The sequence below is a fragment of the Hylobates moloch genome, unplaced genomic scaffold, assembly GCF_009828535.3.
Source record: "Hylobates moloch isolate HMO894 unplaced genomic scaffold, HMol_V3 SCAFFOLD_9, whole genome shotgun sequence".
Lineage (NCBI taxonomy): Eukaryota > Metazoa > Chordata > Mammalia > Primates > Hylobatidae > Hylobates > Hylobates moloch.
Genome location: NW_026652284.1, coordinates 20,969,353 through 20,988,204, shown reverse-complemented (window position 1 = coordinate 20,988,204; position 18,852 = coordinate 20,969,353). Strand labels below are relative to the sequence as shown.

General features: G+C 51.7%; 2 protein-coding genes across 4 annotated transcripts; both read right to left on the bottom strand.

The window, feature by feature from the left end:
* Positions 1-293: 293 nt before the first annotated feature.
* Positions 294-8,256, bottom strand: C1QB (complement C1q B chain). The gene is made up of 3 exons (XM_032759226.2): positions 8,163-8,256; positions 2,292-2,495; positions 294-1,121 (listed from the first exon to the last, which is right to left on the bottom strand). The coding sequence occupies exons 2-3, from the start codon at positions 2,476-2,478 to the stop codon at positions 547-549; spliced, it is 762 nt and encodes a 253-aa protein (XP_032615117.1). The 5' UTR covers positions 2,479-2,495; positions 8,163-8,256; the 3' UTR covers positions 294-546.
* Positions 8,257-13,414: 5,158 nt separating this feature from the next.
* On the bottom strand, positions 13,415-18,212 carry C1QC (complement C1q C chain). Of its 3 annotated transcripts, none has more exons than XM_032759227.2 (3): positions 18,129-18,212; positions 17,640-17,833; positions 13,415-14,300 (listed from the first exon to the last, which is right to left on the bottom strand). In XM_032759227.2, exons 2-3 carry the CDS (start codon positions 17,818-17,820, stop codon positions 13,744-13,746), a joined length of 738 nt encoding a protein of 245 aa, XP_032615118.1. In that variant the 5' UTR covers positions 17,821-17,833; positions 18,129-18,212; the 3' UTR covers positions 13,415-13,743. The 3 variants fall into 3 exon arrangements, with proteins under 3 accessions (XP_032615118.1, XP_032615119.1, XP_032615120.1); XM_032759228.2 differs by having other exon boundaries at positions 18,106-18,209; XM_032759229.2 differs by lacking the exon at positions 17,640-17,833 and having other exon boundaries at positions 18,129-18,207.
* Positions 18,213-18,852: the final 640 nt, after the last annotated feature.

Here is an 18,852-nt window from a genome sequence, read left to right as displayed (position 1 = left end):
ACCCCTTTAGGGGCTGGCCTAGACATGTTGCCTTTAAAAAAGGTCTCAGGCCATCAATGGGCAGGCCTGCCCTTGAATCCCAGACCTGCTGTGAGATTGTGGACAATCCCTTCATCCCTTCTGATCCTCAGTTTGCTCTTCTGTAAGCTGGGCACGATGCGCCCTCTCTCCCAGGAGGAGTGTGAGGATTAATGAGAGAATCAGGAAAAGGTGTAGGCTACCGCTGGGAGCATAGTTGGTGTTGGACCCCTGCCTCCCACTGTGTGGCTGGCACAGAGCAGCACACGGACAGAGACTTCATTCATTCACGGTTCATTCATTCATGTAACCAACACTTCTGAGCATGGCACTTCTGGTGTGCCAGGTGCTGGGACACAGAGTTGAATTAGACCACTGTCCCTTGGCCTTGAAGAGTTTATTTACTCATTCACTCAGCAGCATTCACCAAGCCCTACTCTGTGCATTGGCTGGGCAAGGGATGGTGTTGGGGGTAGAGTGAGCGTTGCTGGCAGGGGGAGCTGGGGTGGGTGTGAAGCAGCCCACAGGTCAGGCCTCCACATCTGGAAAGAGCAGGAACCCGGAAAAGATGCTGTTGGCACCCTCCATGCCCAGTAGTGAGTTCCTGTCGGTGGCCTGCAGGAAGACGTTCTCCCCCTGCTCCAGCTTGAGGACCATGCCACCGGTGGTGACCTGGAAGGTGTTGTAGGCATAGTCACAGAAGGTGACCACCTTCTGTGCGCGCTCCCGGCCACGCATGAGGTTCACGCACAGGTTCCCTCGAGAGCTGGCGTGGTAGGTGAAGTAGTAGAGGCCGGGCACCTTGCAGGTGAACTTGCCGCTGCGGGGCTCATAATTGTTGTTCATGTTGGTGATCACGTGGTCGAAGCGGATGGTCTGCTCCCGGCGCAGGGGAATGTTGATGGTTCTTGTGGCAGAGAAGGCGATTTTCTGGGTGGCCTTGTAGTCTCCCGATTCACCTTTGGGGCCTGGGGCTCCAGGGGCCCCTGGGCCACCTTTAGGGCCCATGGGACCCTTGGGGCCGACTTTTCCTGGATTCCCAGGAATCCCTGGGTCTCCCTTCTCTCCGAACTCACCATGGTCTCCAGCCAGCCCTGGAAGCCCTGGAAAAGCAGAGGCCAAAGAAATGAGATCATTGAGACCAAAAGAAGGAGGCCTGCGCTAAGACCTTGGGCAGGGCCCTGCCTCTCTCTGAGCCTCAGCCTCCCATCTGTAAAACAAAGGAGGCAGTGTCAGGCAGGGGCTCTGGGTCTCCCTCCAGCCCAGCTTCCTGAGTCTGTGATATGCTTGACCTTCATGGGGGCTGCTGCCCGTGGGGAGGGGAATGGCTCCTTGCTGAGGAAGGTGCTAGGCCGGCCCTCCTCCCCAGCTTGTGTGGGGGCCCTTGTTCAGGCTAGAGCAGGGATAATGAGTGCTGTCCCCCTCTATCCCTCAGCCCTGGCAGACATCCCTAATCAACCACGGCCTTCACTCTTGCTGCTCCTGGAAATGGACTTTAGACTCCTTCTCACTCCACCCCCCAAGCAGCCACTACCCCTTGGTTTGGCACAACACAAGATAAAACCGATTTTCCAGTAGAGTGGCAGAGAATAGGGCCTGAGAAGATGGGATCTGGGGACAGAGAGATGTGCTTTGCGTGTCACATCTGCCATTCGTAGTGGTGTCACCTTGACTGAGTCACATTTCCTGAGGCTCAGCCTCCTCATCTGTCAAATGGGGATGAAGATATTTTGTGGGATTGTGAGGATTAGATGAGATTATGTGAGGAGAGTGACTGGCACAGAGGGTTGCTCAATAACCGTAGGTTAAATGAATGAATAAACCAAATTTTACAGAGGAGTTTTCACAGTGGGGAGTCTCATTTGAACCCCATGACAACCCCACAAAAGTACCATTGCCCCCATCTTACAGGTGAGGAAATAGCAATTCAGAGAGAAGTCACTTGCCCAGGAGGTAAGTTTAAACACAGGACTCTGTGGCCACAGCGGCACTCTCTCTCCACCTGAATTTAATGGTAGGAGATCTGTGGTCTGGTCTTAGCCTCAACATTTACTGGGCTACCTTGAGTAAGTCAGTAGATTTTCTAGATGCTAGTTTTCCTCTCTGTAAAACAGGAATCAGAATTCCCTCCTTGCAAAGTTACTGCAAGGGTTCAGCAAGCTGCTGGATTTGCCAGTGCTTTTGCAGTCTCAAAGGTAGGCAACTGTGACTTGGGAGGCAGGAGACGGGAAACTTGGTCAGTATTACCAGTGTGCCGCTAAATCCCATGGTACCTTTCTCTCCTTTTATCCCTGGGGTCCCAGGTGGGCCATCGGGGCCAGGTGTCCCAGGGATACCCGGGATGCCAGGGATGGCTGGGGGCCTGCTGCAGCTGAGCTGGGCCCGGGAGATATCGATTAGGCCCAGGAGCAGGAGCAACATTAGTACCGGAATGCTGCCCCATGGGATCTTCATCATCATACTGTGTCAGACGTCTCCTGTGGAGGAGAAGACAATGTGAGAGGTTACCACCATGGTGATCCTATCATCCATTCATCCATCCATCTCTCTATTCCTCCATCTGCATCCATCCATCCATCTATCCATCCATCCATCCATCTCTCTATTCCTCCGTCTGCATCCATCCATCCATCTATCCATCCATCCATTCATCCATCTCTCTATCCCTCCATCTGCATCCATCCATCCATCCATCCATCCATCCATCTCTCTATCCCTCCATCCCTGCATTCATCCCTCCATCTGTCCCTCCATCCATCCATTCCTCCATCCACAGTTCACTGATTGTCCCCTATCTACCAGACCCTGTGCAAGGTGCTGGGGATTCAGTGAAGAACAAGACAAATACAGTCCCTGCCCTCATGGTCTTGTGCCCCTAGTGGGGACAGATTTAAACAGGTAGATATAAACGGGTCAGCATACAAGTAAATAGAAATAGTGATAGACTGTGATTGGTACTCTGAAAGAAAGGGAAGGATGCCGGGAGGCAGAGTAACTGGGCTGGAGGTGGGAGGTGGCAGGTTTTGTGAGGGAAGTCCTCCCACCAGGAAAGTCTTCTCCAAGGGGAAGCCACTCTTGGAAGTGATGATTAGGCTGAGACCTGAAGGTCCAGAAAAGGTGGGGGCAAGAATGTTCCAGGAGGACAGAGAGTACGGAGAAGGCCCAGAGGCAGGACAGAGGCTAGGATGTTGAGGATCAGCAGGAGGCCAGTATGGCAGAGGGGAGCGAGGGTTCAAGTGACAGGAAGCAAGACTGGAGAGGCAACCAGGCTCCTATGAGTTTGGGGTTTTATTCCCCCAAAGCTCTTCTTCAGTAGAGCTTCTGAATTCAGGGTATGGTGCTGCTTATGAACGGGCCACCTTGCATGCTTAGAGCATCCCTGCATCTACTGTGATTCCTACACCAAAGGGGACACTGAGGCTCAGGGAGGACAAGTCACTTGCTCAGAGTCATACAGGAAGGAATGAAGCCGATGTCCCTGCCAGCATACCAGGCTGTTTCTGCTGGTAGAATATTCTCAGAGCTGTGACTCTGGCAAGAGGGCAGTGATGGCCCCTTTTTAATCCCAAAGAACTAGGAAGAAGCTGGTGGGCTGTCTCAAACTGGTCAGCATGGCCAGTGTTCCATGCCATCAGCTCTCAGGACAGAGTGGCCTTAAAGTTCATCTAGTTTAACCCTTAGCCTATATATTTTTAACTGAGGCAACATTCCTACAACTTAAAATTAACCAATTTAAAGCAAGCATTTTAGTGGTATTGAATACATTCACAGTCTTGTGCAACCCTCACTTCCATCTAGTTCCAAGACTTTTCATCACCCCAAAATAAAACTCTATGCCCGTTAAGCAGCTTCTTCTCAATCCTCCTTCCCCAAGCCCCTGACAATCATGAATCTGCTTTCTGTCCCTATGGATTTACCTATTCCTATTATTTCATATAAATGGAATTATACAACATGTGACCTTTTGTGTCTGACTTATTTCATTTAGGGCGATGTTTCAAGGTTCACCCATGTTTCTATGTTGTAGCATGTATCAGTACTTCATTCCTTTTTATAGCTGAATAATACTCCATTGTATGGATACATGTGATATTGCAAAGTATATATTTGGTCTTCTACCTCTTTCCTGGCAGACAACTCCTAAAATCCTTAGAATTTCCAAAGTGAGGTATTTTTGTATGCTCATGATTGATTGATGGCTGCCAGCCCCTAGGTAGCTTCAGGATGGGGCTCGTCACCAGGAAGACCAAGGCAGGCTTAGAGGGTCTACTCTCAGCCCCACCTCCCAACCTCTGGGGAGGGGAGTGGGGCTGAAGGTTAAATTGATTACCAATGGTCAATGGCTTAATCAATCTTGCCTACATAATAAAGCCTCCACAAAAATCCCAAAGAACTAGGTTTAGAGAGCTTCCAAATAGCTGAACACGAGGAGGTTCCTCAGGGGGGCAGCGTGCCCAGAGACCTGGGCATGACAGTGGCACGCCTCTTCTCTCATACCTCACCGTGAACATCTCCTTATCTGTATCCTTTATAGTATTCTTTATAATAAACAGGTAAACGCATTTCCCTGACTTCTGTGGGCCACTCTAGCAAAGAAACCAAACCCAAGGAGGGGGTTGTGAGAACGCCCACTTGAGGCTAATTGGTCAGAAGTTCTGGGGGCCTGGACTTGCAACTGGTGTCTGAGGGGAAGCAGTCTTGTGGGACTGAGCTCTCAGCCTGTGGGGTCTGATGCTGTTTCTAGACAGTGTCAGAACTGAGTGGAAAGACACCCAGCAGATCTGATTGCTTGCTTGGTGTGTGGGGAGAAACCTCCCACATTCGGTCACAGAAGTCTTCTGTGTTGATCGTTGTGGTGTGAGAGCAGAGGAAAATACCATTTGTGTCTTTCCACTTATAGACCATATTACAATTTGGTTTTGGGGTTTTTGGTTTTTTTTGAGATGGGGTCTCACTGTGTTGCCCAGGCTGGTCTCGAACTCTGGAGCTCAAGCGATCCTCCCGCCTCAGCCTCCTGAGTAGCTGGGATTACAGGCACGAACCGTCTTGCTTGGCTATTTGTTTATCCACTCATCATTGGTGGACATTTGGGAAGTTTCCATCTTTTGGCTATTGTGAAGAGTGCTGCTATGAACATTTGTGAGCAAGGATTTGAGTATCTTTTTCATTCTTTGGGGTTTATACCTAGGAGAAGAATTACCGCTTATGGCAATTCCATGTTTAAGTTCCCGAGGACCCTTCAGCCTATTCTTAAGTTTCCTCAATGACACCTCTGCCAAGGTCCCCCGTGCGGTGCCTCATCGCACTCCCCTGCTGCACAAACGTTGTGTTCACTCAGCCCTAAGAACTAATCACAAAGCTAGCTGCACATCGCATTATTTCCTTGGAAGAGTCAAGCTGAACTTTCTCAGCAGAGTGTGAGGAAATGACATCTCTGCCAAGGTCTCTTCCATCCGTGGTTTGCACCACTTCAGTGATGGGCAGCTCATTACCTCTTGAGGCAGCCCATTCCACCTTTGCCCAGATCCAAATTTTTTTTCATCATTCGAAGCTTGGGTCAAAGCCTTCTTCCTCCAGGAAACCTTTCCTCAGAGGCTGAACTGTATCCTCTCTTAAAATGGGGGAGCAGAGTGGTCTCTGCCCACCTCCCAGAGTGGCCACAGGGACCCAGGTGAGACCACGGATGGGAAAGAGTCACAAAGCCCTGAGCCCCAAGCTCTCGTTGGGACTTGTGGCTGCTACAGCTATTGCTGGTGTTCTCTGATCGTCACAGCACCTGGGGAAGTGGGTTGTGATGAATTTCCCATCTTGCAGATGAGGAAACTGAGGATCAGAACTTAGAAAGCAACCTACCCAAAAATCACCCAGCAAACTATTTAACAGCATGTTTGTGGCCAAATTCCTACCCTCTCTGCCTCATGCTGGCTGTACCAACCCCAGAGTCTGGCATGCGGAGGGCTCCCTGGGGCCAGACAAAGCCTACTGATATTTGGCTCCTATGCTCTGCAAACCAGCCTCAGCCCCTCAGCCTAGTCCTGATCAATTTCTTGCTGAAAGCCCTGAGTTATGCCAGACACTGTGCACCAAGGAAAGGAAGCTGTAAAGATGAGTGTGGCCAGGGAATGCTGGTGACAGCTTTAGGTTCTGTCAGGCTCCATGCTCTGAAGACAGGGTGGCTCAGGGGCATGGTCCTTCTTATCCACGAATAAGCATCAGCTCTCACTCTTGCTCTTGCTAAAGGTTTTACAAAATGGCAATTTAACAACTTTAATAAGTTGGGTACTTATGGGTCAGGCTCTGAGCCAGATGGTTTACATGCCATTATCCCATGTAATTTGATACCCAGCCCCTGAGAATGCACTCTTGCTTTTTCATTTTACAGATGAGGAAACGGGATCAGAGAGGGCAAGCAACTTGATAAAAGTCACACAGCTCCTGTGTGGCTGGGAGTCAAACCCACATCCACTGGATCTTAAAACTCAATGTTATGTTAAGAGGCCACTGTACCTGGTGGTAAAAACATAAACTTTGAAGCCAGACAGCCTGATAAAAGGACTAATGCATGGGACACGCCAAGAGTAGTGGTAGGCACATGGTCAGTGTTCGGTGAAAGTGGCTTTTTACCACCACGATGATTGCTGCTCTTGTTAGGCAGCACACATTCACCTGGTGGCGGGAGCCTGTAGTGTCACAAGGAAAGCAACACTCAGCGTTCACATAAGGTCTCTACTGCTTCTTAGCTAAGGGACTTGGGAAATCACTCCTTCTCTCTGGCCACAGTTTACCCTCCTATAAAGTGGGGATAATGCTACTCTCTCCCTCATAGGGTATGTGCGAGGACATGAGTTACAGGTTCCAACAGAACCTGGCATGTTGAAAATGCTTAATGAATATTAGCTATTTTATTATTATCACTGTCATCCAAGAATTCCTGAGTGGTCGAACAGCAGGGAAGATGGTTGGAGAAGTAAAAAAAGACAATCCTTTTGAAAGACTGGGCTTGCAGAGAGGGGCTCTATCAGTTAGAGGCAGCCAGGGGTGGAGAGCTGCGACCAGCTGGTGGGGGGAGTGGGTGGGGAGCAGCGTACTGACAGGACTTAGGCTTCCTGGGGAAGCCAGGGGCAGGGGGAGTGGGAAAGTGCTGGTTCTAGCCCATTTCAAAAGCCACCGAGTTTCAGCCTTGGGTTAGGGTTTACAACTCATCTGGTTTAACTGCCTCCTGCCTGTGCCAGCCCATCATCATCGCCAGCCTGGTTTCTCCTGTCTTCCCCCCAGGCTCTGACCTTTCCATCTCCTTCGGTCCAGCAGTCCCCTTCCCCAGCGTGGAGTCAGGCCCACTTGACTTTAAAGCCCCATCTGCTACCGGCTGCATAACCTCAGGCAAGTGCCTTAACCTCTCTGAGCCTCTTGGCAATGCTGATTTCAACCTGACAGGGCTGCCAGAAGGATGACAGGAGAAGGTGCTTAGAAGAAATAAGGTCCCCCCCCTGCCCCGTGCAGTGCCACATCCCACTCCCCTGCTGCACAAACATTGTGCTCACTCAGTGCTAGCTGAGAACTCATCGTAACTCTACCTGCACGTCCCCTTATTTCTTTGGAAGAGTCAAGCTGAGCTTTCTCAGCAGAGTATGAGGAAACAAGCAAGGTGTTGGGGAAATGCTGGGCTGGGCAGGAGTGACTGGGTTATAATCCCACTCCTGCCTCTGGTTTACTGATAAATTTTGAGCCAGGGCATGCACTAAGCTTTTGTAAGCTTGATCTCCTGTAGGGCACAGCAGTGCTGAGAGGTTCTGTTCTCCATAGGGGGGCCGGGCTGAGACAGGTTAGGTGACTTGCCCAAGATAACCAACACATAAGATGCAGAGCCGGACTCAGCTCAAGTGTCTGCGATGCCAAAGCTCCTATGTGCCAGGCTCCCGCTTTAGGTGGCCTGCCCATCAGGCTAGGCCCTGGGTAGCAGTAGACTCACCAACTCACCCCAGAGAGCTGGGTCCCATAGGTCTGGGATTGGGCCCAGCTACCTGCACTGTTAAACAGCCCAGCTGGCTCCAAGGCAGGCAACGCAAAGCTCACGCTTACGGAATCACCACTTTCTGCCATATTGGCCCTGCCAGCCTCCCCCAGGTGCCAAGCCCCGTCCTCACCTGGGAAGCTGGTGTCCTGTGAGGCCGCTGGGCTGAGCAGCAGTGGGACCAGGCGCCGAGAGCCTACTGCCCTCGGTCCGAAGCGGAAGTTCCCTTCCGCAGAGGCGGGAAGGGCTTTCTCCTGACGGTCCCCTCCCATGGCCCAGCAGGCTGGCCCCTTTCCCGTCCCCCCACTGTCCCCCCACCCTGCTGCCCTCAGGCAGTTTCAGGTCCTATTTCTGCAACCCACCGGATTTACTGTAAATGAGATGGGTGGGTGACAAGTTTGGTTTTGCCGACTCAGCAGCTGTGCGGCGAACACGCCGTCCTGGGGGAACATCCACAGCTCACCCTCCCAGGCTCTCTGACCTCGTGATCTTCTACACTGGGCAGGGGTGTTCCTCAGTGAGCATCGTGTGGCTGGCCCGCTGCCTGAGCGCTGGCTTAGAGTCAGAGACTTTGATTCCAATCCCGTCTCTGCCACTTGCCAGTTTACGTGTTCTCGGTCAAGGGAGCCCCAAGGGAGCCCCAATTTTCTCTGCTATAGGATGGGACCATAATTGTACCTGCTCTACAGATACGTATCTCACAGGCCACTGAGAGGATAATGGAGGAAATGATGAGGGAGGAAGTGTCTGGGGGTAAACTGTAAAGGGCCATGCACGTGTTCATTGTTAATATCACTTCATGTCCCAGGCTTCCCCTTTCTGGGCTCATCTCTTCTGCTTCCTTCCCATTCTGTGCCCCTGCTCTTTCCCTGTTTTCAGAAAATAATCTCATAATGAATTTTAAATGTGTTCATTATTTATTGATACCCCTCCCTCTGCTTCCAGCAGGGCTTGAAGCTGATGACAATAACAGGCCCAGGCAGGGGCCTGTTGCTTCTTCTCGATCCTGGAATCACGCCAAGTTAGGGCCGGAGAGGGGCTGAGGTCACTCAGCCCATCCTCCTGATTTCATATGTGGGGAAACTGAGGCCCAGAGGAGAGATCCACCATTTAACGAATATTTAGTGTTTGCTTGCATGTGCTAGGCACTGAAGAGAGAGCTCTTAGCAAATCAGCCATGGTCCCTGCCCCCCTGGGGCCTCCCTTCTACCGGGGAGGCCGTTGTTAAACACAGAATGACATGAGGCGTCACTGCTCCTGTGATAAATGTCACAGAAAGACGTGACTGCTGGGGCCGACGCCTCATGGAAGTGGCAGATGCAGACCTGGAAGCTGGCATCCCTGGCACTAGGATATCAGTCTCTCCCTGTGGCTGCATCTCAGACAACATGATGACCAGCAAGCACCAAGAGCTGGAGGGCCCTCTTAACATCTGTGCTTGAAGATGGAAATTCACTGGGCTTGTGGATGCAGCTTGGTGGAAATTAAGTGTTAACTGCAATGGGTGAACAGGAGGGAAAGATAAGTTTGATAAAACCAAAAGGTCTCTGAGCTCAGTCAACTATAGTCCCAAAGGGACCCAGGCTAGGGTGAAGAGAAGAAGCACTGGATTCCACAAAGGGAGAAACGAGTTAGTAGGTTGCAAGTTGAGGGGTTCTGAGTGTTCCCAAAGCCGAGTGGCCCTGGGCCTCTAGTTCTTTTTTTTTTTTTCTTGAGATGGAGTCCCAATCTGTTGTTCAGGCTGGAGTGCAGTGCTGTGATCTCGGCTCACTGCAGCCTCTGCCTCCTGAGTTCAAGCGATTATCCTGCCTCAGCCTCCCAAGTAGCTGGGACTACAGGTGCATGCCACCAAACCCAGCTAATTTTTGTATTTTTTTAGTAGAGACAGGGTTTCACCATGTTGGCCAGGCTGGTCTCAAACTCCTAACCTCAAGTTGATCTGCCTGTCTCGGCCTCCCAAAGTGTTGGGATTACAGGCGTGAGCCACCGTGCCCGGCCTCTGGGCCTCTAATTCTTAGGTGGCTAAGGGCAATGGGAAAAGATGGATGTCAATTTGGGGTAGAAGCAGTGAGGCTAAGAACAGGAAGCAGCAGAGGTGGGTTAGGAGCACGGACTTTGGCAGTTTGAATCCCAGCTCTGCGTCTTGCTAACTATGTGGCTGCGGGAATGTTTACTGGCCTCAGTTTCCTCGTGTAGAAATGGGAAGCATGAACGCCTATCTCCTGGGGCTGTTTTGGGGGCCAGCAAGGTCTCCCTGCCATGTCCAGGGCCAGCTGAGTACCCAGCCCTTGGTGGGCACCCACTGCAAACATGGGAACGGTATTACTTATATGAAGAGAAGATGGAATTCTTGGAACCCAGGAGCAAAGAAGCCATGCCTGGATTAGAAGGAGGCCTGGACTTGGGGATCAGGAGCTGAGGGGTCCCTGGGCCTTGACCGCTAATGGGAGCCAGCTGGTCTCTGTACCCACAAAATGTTGGACTCGCATCCCTGATTGTGAGTGGAAAATCCCTGATCCCTGCAAAGAGTGGAAAAAGAAACCTACACGCCTCACCTTCCTGTGGTTGGAAAGGGGTTCCTTGCAGCTTGGGGTGCCTTGTCCTAGCTCCTGCCCCATGTCCACCCCTCCTTACCTGCCCCGCTGAAAAACTCTCCCTGCCTCCCCTCAGCAAGGCAGACAAGCTGGCATTTTCAAAGGCTTGCCTCCCCTGACGAAGAGAGAACAACAAGGAAACAATTATAGAAAATAAAAATGGCACAAAAATTGTCATTTCCAAAGTACAGGTTTCTGATCTGACACTGTGACCTACATAAACGGTGTATTGATTTTTTAAACAAAAGAGAAATGAGAAGAAAGATGTATCACTCACGGCTTCACCCGGCGGACAGCTAAGGGGTTGGTGGAGGAGAGCAGTGGATGCCGTGGCCGTGGCCTTCATGCTGTCCCCGCCGGGGGCACTGGACTCAGTGAACCGTCCGGGTTCCTCCACCCCTGCCTCCTGCTCTCCCACTGTGTATTTCTGTATGTGTATGTGTGTGCATATATATGTGTGTATGTGTATGTATGTATGAATGTATGTGTATGTGTGTATGTGTCTGTGTGTATATCTGTGTGTACATGTGCATGAGTGTCTATGTGTGTGTGTCTGTGTGTGTGTCTGTGAATGTATGTGGATGTGTGGATGTCTATGTGTGTGTGTCAGTGTGTGTGCATGCATATGCATGTGTGTATGTGTGTGCATGTATATGCGTATATGTGTATGTGTTTCTGTGTGTATGCATATATCTAAGTGTTGCGTGGATACTGTATGAGTATATATGTGTAAGTCTGTGTGTGTATGTGTATACACGTGTGTATGTGTATATCTGTGTATATAGGTATATTTTTGTACGTGTATATGTGTGGATGTCTGTTCATGTGTCTGTGTATATATGTGTATAAATGTGTGTATGTGTATGCAAATATGTGTGTATGTCTGTGCATGTGCCTATATATGTATGTGTATATCTGTACATATGTGTGTATATATGCATATATGTGTGTATATTTGTATATGTGTATGTGTTTGTATGCATATATGTGTATGTTTGTATGGCATATGTGTGTATGTATGCATGTGTGTGCCTGTGTGTATGTACATGTGTCTTTACATGCATGTATAAATATGTGTATGTGCGTATATGTGTGTATGCATGCATGTGTCTTTCTCTCCCTCCTTCCCATCTTACACACTTTTCATGCCCCTGTCATGTGCCAGGTGTGTATGGAAGGGGCCCTGCCCCCACGATTCTTACAGTCTAAAGGGGAGGCAGACCTGTAAGTGACTAAGTGCACAAAAGCTAGTTGGTGGGCTGTGTGCATCAGATTCCCCTGCAAACCGCCAATTCATTTACAGCCTGGGCTTCCCCAGACCTTTATAAAACAGCCTGGAGTTGAGAAATCTGGTTTTGTTTATTTTATTTTGTTTTAAATAAGTCTTTAGGTTAATTTTATTCACCACCTGATTTGGGAACCTGGGCTCTAAGGAGTCATGAATTTGTGCCCAAATTTGTGGAGGGCATTGTGGGGACCCAAGGGATAAATCGGAGAAGGCTTCATGGAGGAGGTGATGTTTGTGTTGACTGCTGACAGTTGAGTGAATATCATGCAGGTGGATGGATGATTTGCATGAGTGGGAGGGACTGCATGGGCAAAGGCAGGGAGGTGTGACACAGCCCCTTTCCCAAACAGAGGAGCCAAAGTGAATGGAGGTGGTTGTAGAACTCAGCTTGCGCCACTGCTCTTAACAGCCCATGCCTCAGATGGCTGGTGCTTCCATGACTCCGTGGGGCTTTGTGGAACCAAGCTGTGATCACGGCCAGGACAGGCCAGGTTCTCCCAGGCTAGAGTGAGCCTCGAGTCTGACTGGGTGCTGAGAATTGGACCTGGAGTCTGCATAGGAGAGTTAGACTTTTCATCTTTTTGTACCTGAAACATCAAATTGTGGGCTTCCATCATCCTCCAAGAAGGACCATGGTGGCTGAGTCCAACCACCAACAACCTCACAGTCAAAACTTGGTGGGCAGCAGTGGTTTCAGATCTCCTGGGAGTCCCAGAGTCTGTGAGTTACTTGGGGCAAGTCAGACATCTGGGGGGCCAATTTTCTCTCTCTGTCTCCCCCTCATGCCCATCTCAGAGCATCTAGGTGCAGAAGAGAGAGCTCTTAGCAAATCAGCCATGGTCCCTGCCTCCATGGGGCCTCCTTTCTACGAGGGAAGACTGGTGTTAAACACGGAATGACATGAGGCGTCATTGCTCCTGTGATAATGAATATTAAATGAGTTAATATGTGTCAAGTGCTTAGTGTAATGGCTGGCATATACTAAGTGCTCAATAAATGTTAGATATTATGATTTTTATTCATTCACTCATTTACTCTGCTTTTAGTTATTCACTTACCCACTTATGCATTAATTCATTCACGCCAATTTCTTATTCATTCAGCACAAATTCATTGCACATCTTGCCTTTGTCTGTACTGGGCCTACCCAAGCCCACTTCCCTCCCGTGGTAAATGCTCCTGAGGTTCAGCACAGGCCCAGGAGGTCAAACTGACTCCCATTTACCTGTGAGCTTGGATACCTTTAATGATGGCAGTGCCTCTCCCCCCAAAAAAGTGACAGCAGATGATCCCTTGGGGACCTCTGGCAGCATGTAACCACACTTAGAACATCTCTTTCCCACCAGGCCAAATGGTGCTGAGTGTCCCAACACTGGCAGCCAAGCTTTCCTGAGCACCAACCAGATGCCTTGAGTCCAGAGCCCACAGACAGCTATGACTGATGCAAAGTTGAAGATCCGAAGTTCAAGGAATCAGCAATGAGGAATCTGAGCCAGGCATATGTATTGTTTTCATGATTTATTTATATATCTCCCCACCCCTTCCAATACTTGAAAAAAAAAAAAAAAAGAAAAGAATGGCAGTACCAGAAGGCATTGGTTAAGTGTCACAGGAACCACACAAGCAGTGACTCCTAAAGAAGTTCAGAGGAAGGACAGAACCCATGGGGTGGGGGGTGCAGCGGGGGTGGATCAGGGTGGGCTCCCTGGAGGAGAGGTCCATCTGGTAGGGAGAATGGTCTAGGCAAGGATGCAGACTCGCCGGTAAGGTGGGTCCATGCAGGAAGCTGAGGGAGGTGGAAGGCCCGTGGAGCTCGAGCCCATCTGCCCGCCCTAGTCAGGGAAGAGCAGGAAGCCAGAGAAGACGCTGTCAGAGCCCTGGATGCCCACCATTTCGTAGTAGTCATTGACAGCCAGCCACACCTCCTCGCCCACCTGCAACCTCAGCAGCACACCGCCCGAGTTGACCTGATTGGTTTTGGATGTGTGGCCACAGAAGGTGACCACCTTGACGCCGCTGCGGTACAGCAGCACGCACAGGTTGGCTGTATGCGACGCGTGGTAGACAAAGTAGTAGAGGCCGGGGACTTTGCAGGTGAACTTGCCAGTGCTCGTGTCATAATCTCCCTGCGGGTTGGTGAGGACCGCGTTGAATCTGATCAGGCTGTTGGGTGCAGGGGGCTGGTGGGTCTGCCGAGTGACCGTGAACACTGACTGGAACTTCTGCTTGTATCTGCCCTCCTCGCCTGGCTCTCCAGGGATGCCCATGGGGCCAGGCACCCCTGGCATCCCAGGGGGTCCCATGGGGCCATTTTTCCCAGGATGGCCAGGTAAGCCGGGTTCTCCCTTCTGCCCTTTGGGTCCTCGGATCCCGGGAATGGCTGGGATTCCTGGAGATGGAGAAGGCAGAGAGAAAATGATGGGGTGGGGGACAGGGAGGAGGGACCCAGGACAGGGAGGGTGTCTTCTGGGGAACACAGCGCTAGCGTTTGGTCTCTAGAATCTCCTTCCCATAGATGGGTTATCTCCCTAGGAGGAGGGTGCAGGGAGTTAGGCTTTGGCTAGAGGGGAGAGAGAGAGTCTGGTTCAAGTCCTGCTTCTCCACCGACCTGCCCTCTGACCTCGTCTAAGGCACTTCCCTGTCTCTTGGCCTCAGTTTCCACATTTGTGATGAAGCAAGTAGGGAGCTCAGAGCTGGGCGGGATCTCAGATGCCATGACTGTCAGCCCACGGACAGATGGCATGTGGCCACAAATATCTTGTTTGGCCTGCACAATGTTTTTTAAAATTTTTAATTGGAGCCCAGCATGAACAAATTCAGAACTTATTGGAAATTTGAAATTCTCAGTCCTTCCTGACAAAAAATCAGAAGGTTGGTCAGAGGCAGCTTAAGTTTCAGGTTCTGTCCACTTGCATCAGCCCCTTCAAGACCTTTTGCCAGCCGGGCGCGGTGGCTCACGCCTGTAATCCCAGCACTTTGGGAGGCCGAGGCGGGCAGATCACGAGGTCAGGAGATCGAGACCATCCTGGCTAACACAGTGAAACCCCGTCTCTACTAAAAATACAAAAAATTAGCCGGGCGAGGTGGCGGGCGCCTGTGGTCCCAGCTACTCGGGAGGCTGAGGCAGGAGAATGGCGTGAACCCGGGAAGCGGAGCCTGCAGTGAGCCGAGATCGCGCCACTGCACTCCAGCCTGGGCGACAGCGAGACTCTGTCTCAAAAAAAAAAAAAAAAGACCTTTTGCCTAATTTTGTATTTCTAATTTTTTTCAACTTTTTTATTTTGAAATATAGAGTCAAAGAAAGTTGAAGAAACAAAAGAACAGGGACTCTTCACCGAGTTTTCCCCAGTGACACAGCTTGCATGACTAAAGTATAAGGTCAAAACCAGGAGGCTGACATTCCTAGAATTCAGAGAGCTTATGTAGACTTCACCAGTTTTATATACACTGTGTGTGTGTGTGTGTGTGTGTGTGTGTGGTTCCAATATAATTTTGTCACATGTGTAAATTTTTGTAACCGCTCTCACCTCTGCAATCAAGCGTATCTGTCACTTTGTATTATTTTTCATAGAGGACCCTCAACATTTTATAAGCTTCAGAGTCCCACAGGACCTATATCCGCTCCTGAGATGGACTCCCCGGGTTAGCACATGGGAACCACTGGATGGAGCCGAATAGAAGCCACCCCACTACAGGGCCTGCCCTCTCCAGCTCACACTAGCCCCACTCAGCCCACGTCAGCCCCCATGACTGCTGGCCTGGTTCAACTTCCCTCATGTTACCCATGAGGAAGCCGAGTCAGAGACTTGCCCAAGGCCGTGCAGCCAGTTTGAGGTGGAGTCAGGTCTCTAACTCAAGTCTGGAGGATCCCAGTGTCTCACTCGGTTCCAGCCCTGATGATCTGAGCCTCTGTGAGATTCTTCTCCCCTTATCTAAATCATACCCATTTTTTAAGGGCTGACTCCAGTTTCCTCTTCCAGGAAGCCCTCCTTGACCACCCCCATCAGCCCTCCTGTTTCCTTTCCTCCTCTGACTTCCATCAGGCTGGGTGTCTGTGCAGACCCATTTATGACAGATCCTCTACGGCTTATGAACCTCTTAGGCCTCAGCATTAGGAGTGTGGGGTCGGGACCCAGCAGACCTGGCCTTCACACCTGTGACCCTGGGCGGGTGACCTCCCTCCCTGAGCCTGTATTTGCACAGTTGAGATACGGGCATAATAGAAGAGGGAGTCCCTGAAAGGGTGGAGTGGGAGAAGGCACAGTGCCAGGCACACCACAGGAAGTGTCAGAGTGTCTGGTCCTCGTGATGGCTGCCAGAGATGCTGAGCAGAGCAGCGCCTCATCCTTCGTGATGTCTTCAAATCACCAACTGAGAGGGGGCCAGGAAACAGCAATAGAGAGGGGGCTTGAGAGGCAGCCGAGGGCAGTGGTGGAGAATGTGGACTCGGGAGCTGGACAGGATCCCACTGTGTGACTTTGGACAAGTTGCTCAATCTCTCTGAACCCCAGCTTTGACATTTGCAAAATGAGGGTCAGTCACTTCTTCAAGGGATTGTGGCCTCGGTTTTATCATTTCCTAAAACTGAGACCACACCTGGGACTTGGGGGCTCAATCACGGGTGGCCATCAGCTACCCTGGGCAGGGAGATGGTGAGAGGCAGCTGTGAAGTACAAGCTCCTGGAAAATGGCAGACCTGGAGGCCTCATTGAGCTTTGAGCTCACCCTAAGCTCACCCTAAATTGGAGAATTCCTTCTGGAATGTTGGTGCCATTCCATCTATCCAGGAGGGAAGATGATGGTGGGACCACTCCTAAGGACATTCCTCTCAACTGGCCTCCCTCCCTTCCACCGCCTCTGTCACCCCATCACCTCTGCCGCCAGGCCGGCTCCAGGCATGCCCAGCATCTGAGACGTGCCCAGCTCACTCACAGACAAGGCACTCACACCCCCCAGGGCTCCAGTTCCAGCCCCAGTCACCCATTCATAGCCTCAGCCCCCTTCTCTTATGCCAAGGATTGCCTGTGGACCTCCAACAGAAGTTTCTCTGGCTGCGATCCTGACCTCTTACTCCCCACCCCTCCAACTATCCTGAATCCTAAGGAGGGAGGTGAGCATGGATTCTGCTAAAACCAATGATAAAATAGCCTGCACCTGTATAGACCTCCCAGGTGCTCAGGACTGTTTTATATTTAAGTTAACGTAATCCTCACAGCAACCCTGTGAAGCAGGTGCTACCATCTCCTCGTTTTACAGATGAGGAAACTGAGGCACTACGAGGTTAAGTAACTTGTGCAGGTTCACATAGAGGTAATTAGTGGCGCTGGGATTTGAACCCTGGCAGTCTTGCATTGGATATATTCACTGTGTGGGCCCCAGCTTCCCCAGGTGCCCATGTTGCAGGGCAAGAAGACTTTCCCTGCACTGTCTCCTCTGAGCCTCCTGGCCACCTTTGGGGGCAGGCACTCTTATTCCCTCCCTATAATCGGGTGAGGAGGAGGAGGAGCATGGAGGTGCACTGGGCCCAAGCTCACCTGTGGGGTGGCCTGAAGCCTGGGCTCTGAGGATAGAGGAGCCAGACCCACCATGAGAGTCCGACTCTGCCCTGGGGCAGGCGTGGCAGCAAGGGAAGCACTTCCTACTGTCCCCCGCCCCCTTGGTCAGCCCCAGACAGACACTCTGATCCCTGCCCCAGACCCAAACCCCCAAACCAGGCCAGCAGACTCACCTGGCTCCCCCTTGGGCCCTGGCAGTCCGTCGTACCCATCCTTCCCTGGTGCCCCGGGCAGGCCGGGCATCCCTGGGATCCCGTAGCAGCCTGTGTTGGCTTGGCCCCTGAGGGGCAGCAGCAGCAGGAGCAGCAGCAGCTTTAGCCCAAGGTGGGGCAGGGAGCTGGGCCCCACGTCCATCCCGGAGAAGGCACTGGGAGGGAGAGAGCTGAGCTGTCCCCGCCAGCCCCTCACCTGCCCCCAACCCTCTCATTCCCAGGGCCCGTCCTCCTCAGCCCTCAGGAGCTCGCCTTCCTGCCTCCCTCAGGAGCCTCACCATGGATGGATGGTGGGGCCTCTTCTTCAGCCCAGGCCCCGGGGCCGAGCAGGAGTGGGAACCCTCCTACCCCTCACACACCAAGCTGCCCCTGGCACCACATTTCAGGAAGGTGGTGGAAGGTGGAGGAAACGGCCATCTGCCCATACCTGGGCAGGGGTCCGGGCCTCACCTGCGGGTGGGCGGTTTCTGGCCTGGCACAGAGATGTCCTCAGATCTGCTTCCCCTCTCCCAGGCAAGAGGACACGGTGTCAGAGTGGTCAGAGCAAGGATTGCCCAAAGCAGGGCTGGGCCCCCTCCCCTTCTCGTGCCCTCCCCCAATCCCACATCCCCTTTCCCAGAATTTTCCCTGACTTGACACTTTCTTTTGGGTGCTGAGCCAGACTGACCACAGCAATACCCCGTCCACATCCCCCCACCGGCAGTCAGTGTCCGAAATGAGGAACTGTCCCCTGCCCCAGCATCTGGCTGAGGGTGTGTGTGTGTGTGTGTGTGTGTGTGTGTAAACGCAAGCCCTCAGGGCACAGACGTCCCCCAGAGTCAGGTTCATCCCATCTGATGACCAATGTTAGCATTTGCTGTGCCTGAGACTCAGTTTTCCCAGAATCCCTAGGAGCAAGTTATTATCTCCCTTTACAGATAAGGAAACTGAGGCTCAGGAGGATGTACGCCATTGCCCAAAGTCACACACTGAGTGATCTCTTGGGGCCCAAAGCCTTGCTCTGACCCCTCTGCTCAGCTGCCCCCAGAAACAAGCCTCACATGCACTCGTCAAGTTGCAAGCCTTGTTCTAGAAACTTCCATGTGCCCCATCCCAGTGGCCACACTTGGAGGTGGGCCCCCAGGATGGACCCGCTTTGGCGGCAGGCAGCTGTTGTGGTGCACAGGCTGCCCCG

Excerpts from the sequence above, each read along its gene's own strand:
- C1QC (XM_032759227.2), bottom strand. The coding sequence starts at position 17,820 with ATGGACGTGGGGCCCAGCTCCCTGCCCCACCTTGGGCTAAAGCTGCTG. Across the intron at positions 14,301-17,639 it reads AGGGCCCAAGGGGGAGCCAG|GAATCCCAGCCATTCCCGGG; the intron begins GTGAGTCTGCTG and ends CTCCATCTCCAG.
- C1QB (XM_032759226.2), bottom strand. The coding sequence starts at position 2,478 with ATGATGATGAAGATCCCATGGGGCAGCATTCCGGTACTAATGTTGCTC. Across the intron at positions 1,122-2,291 it reads AGGGATAAAAGGAGAGAAAG|GGCTTCCAGGGCTGGCTGGA; the intron begins GTACCATGGGAT and ends CTGCTTTTCCAG.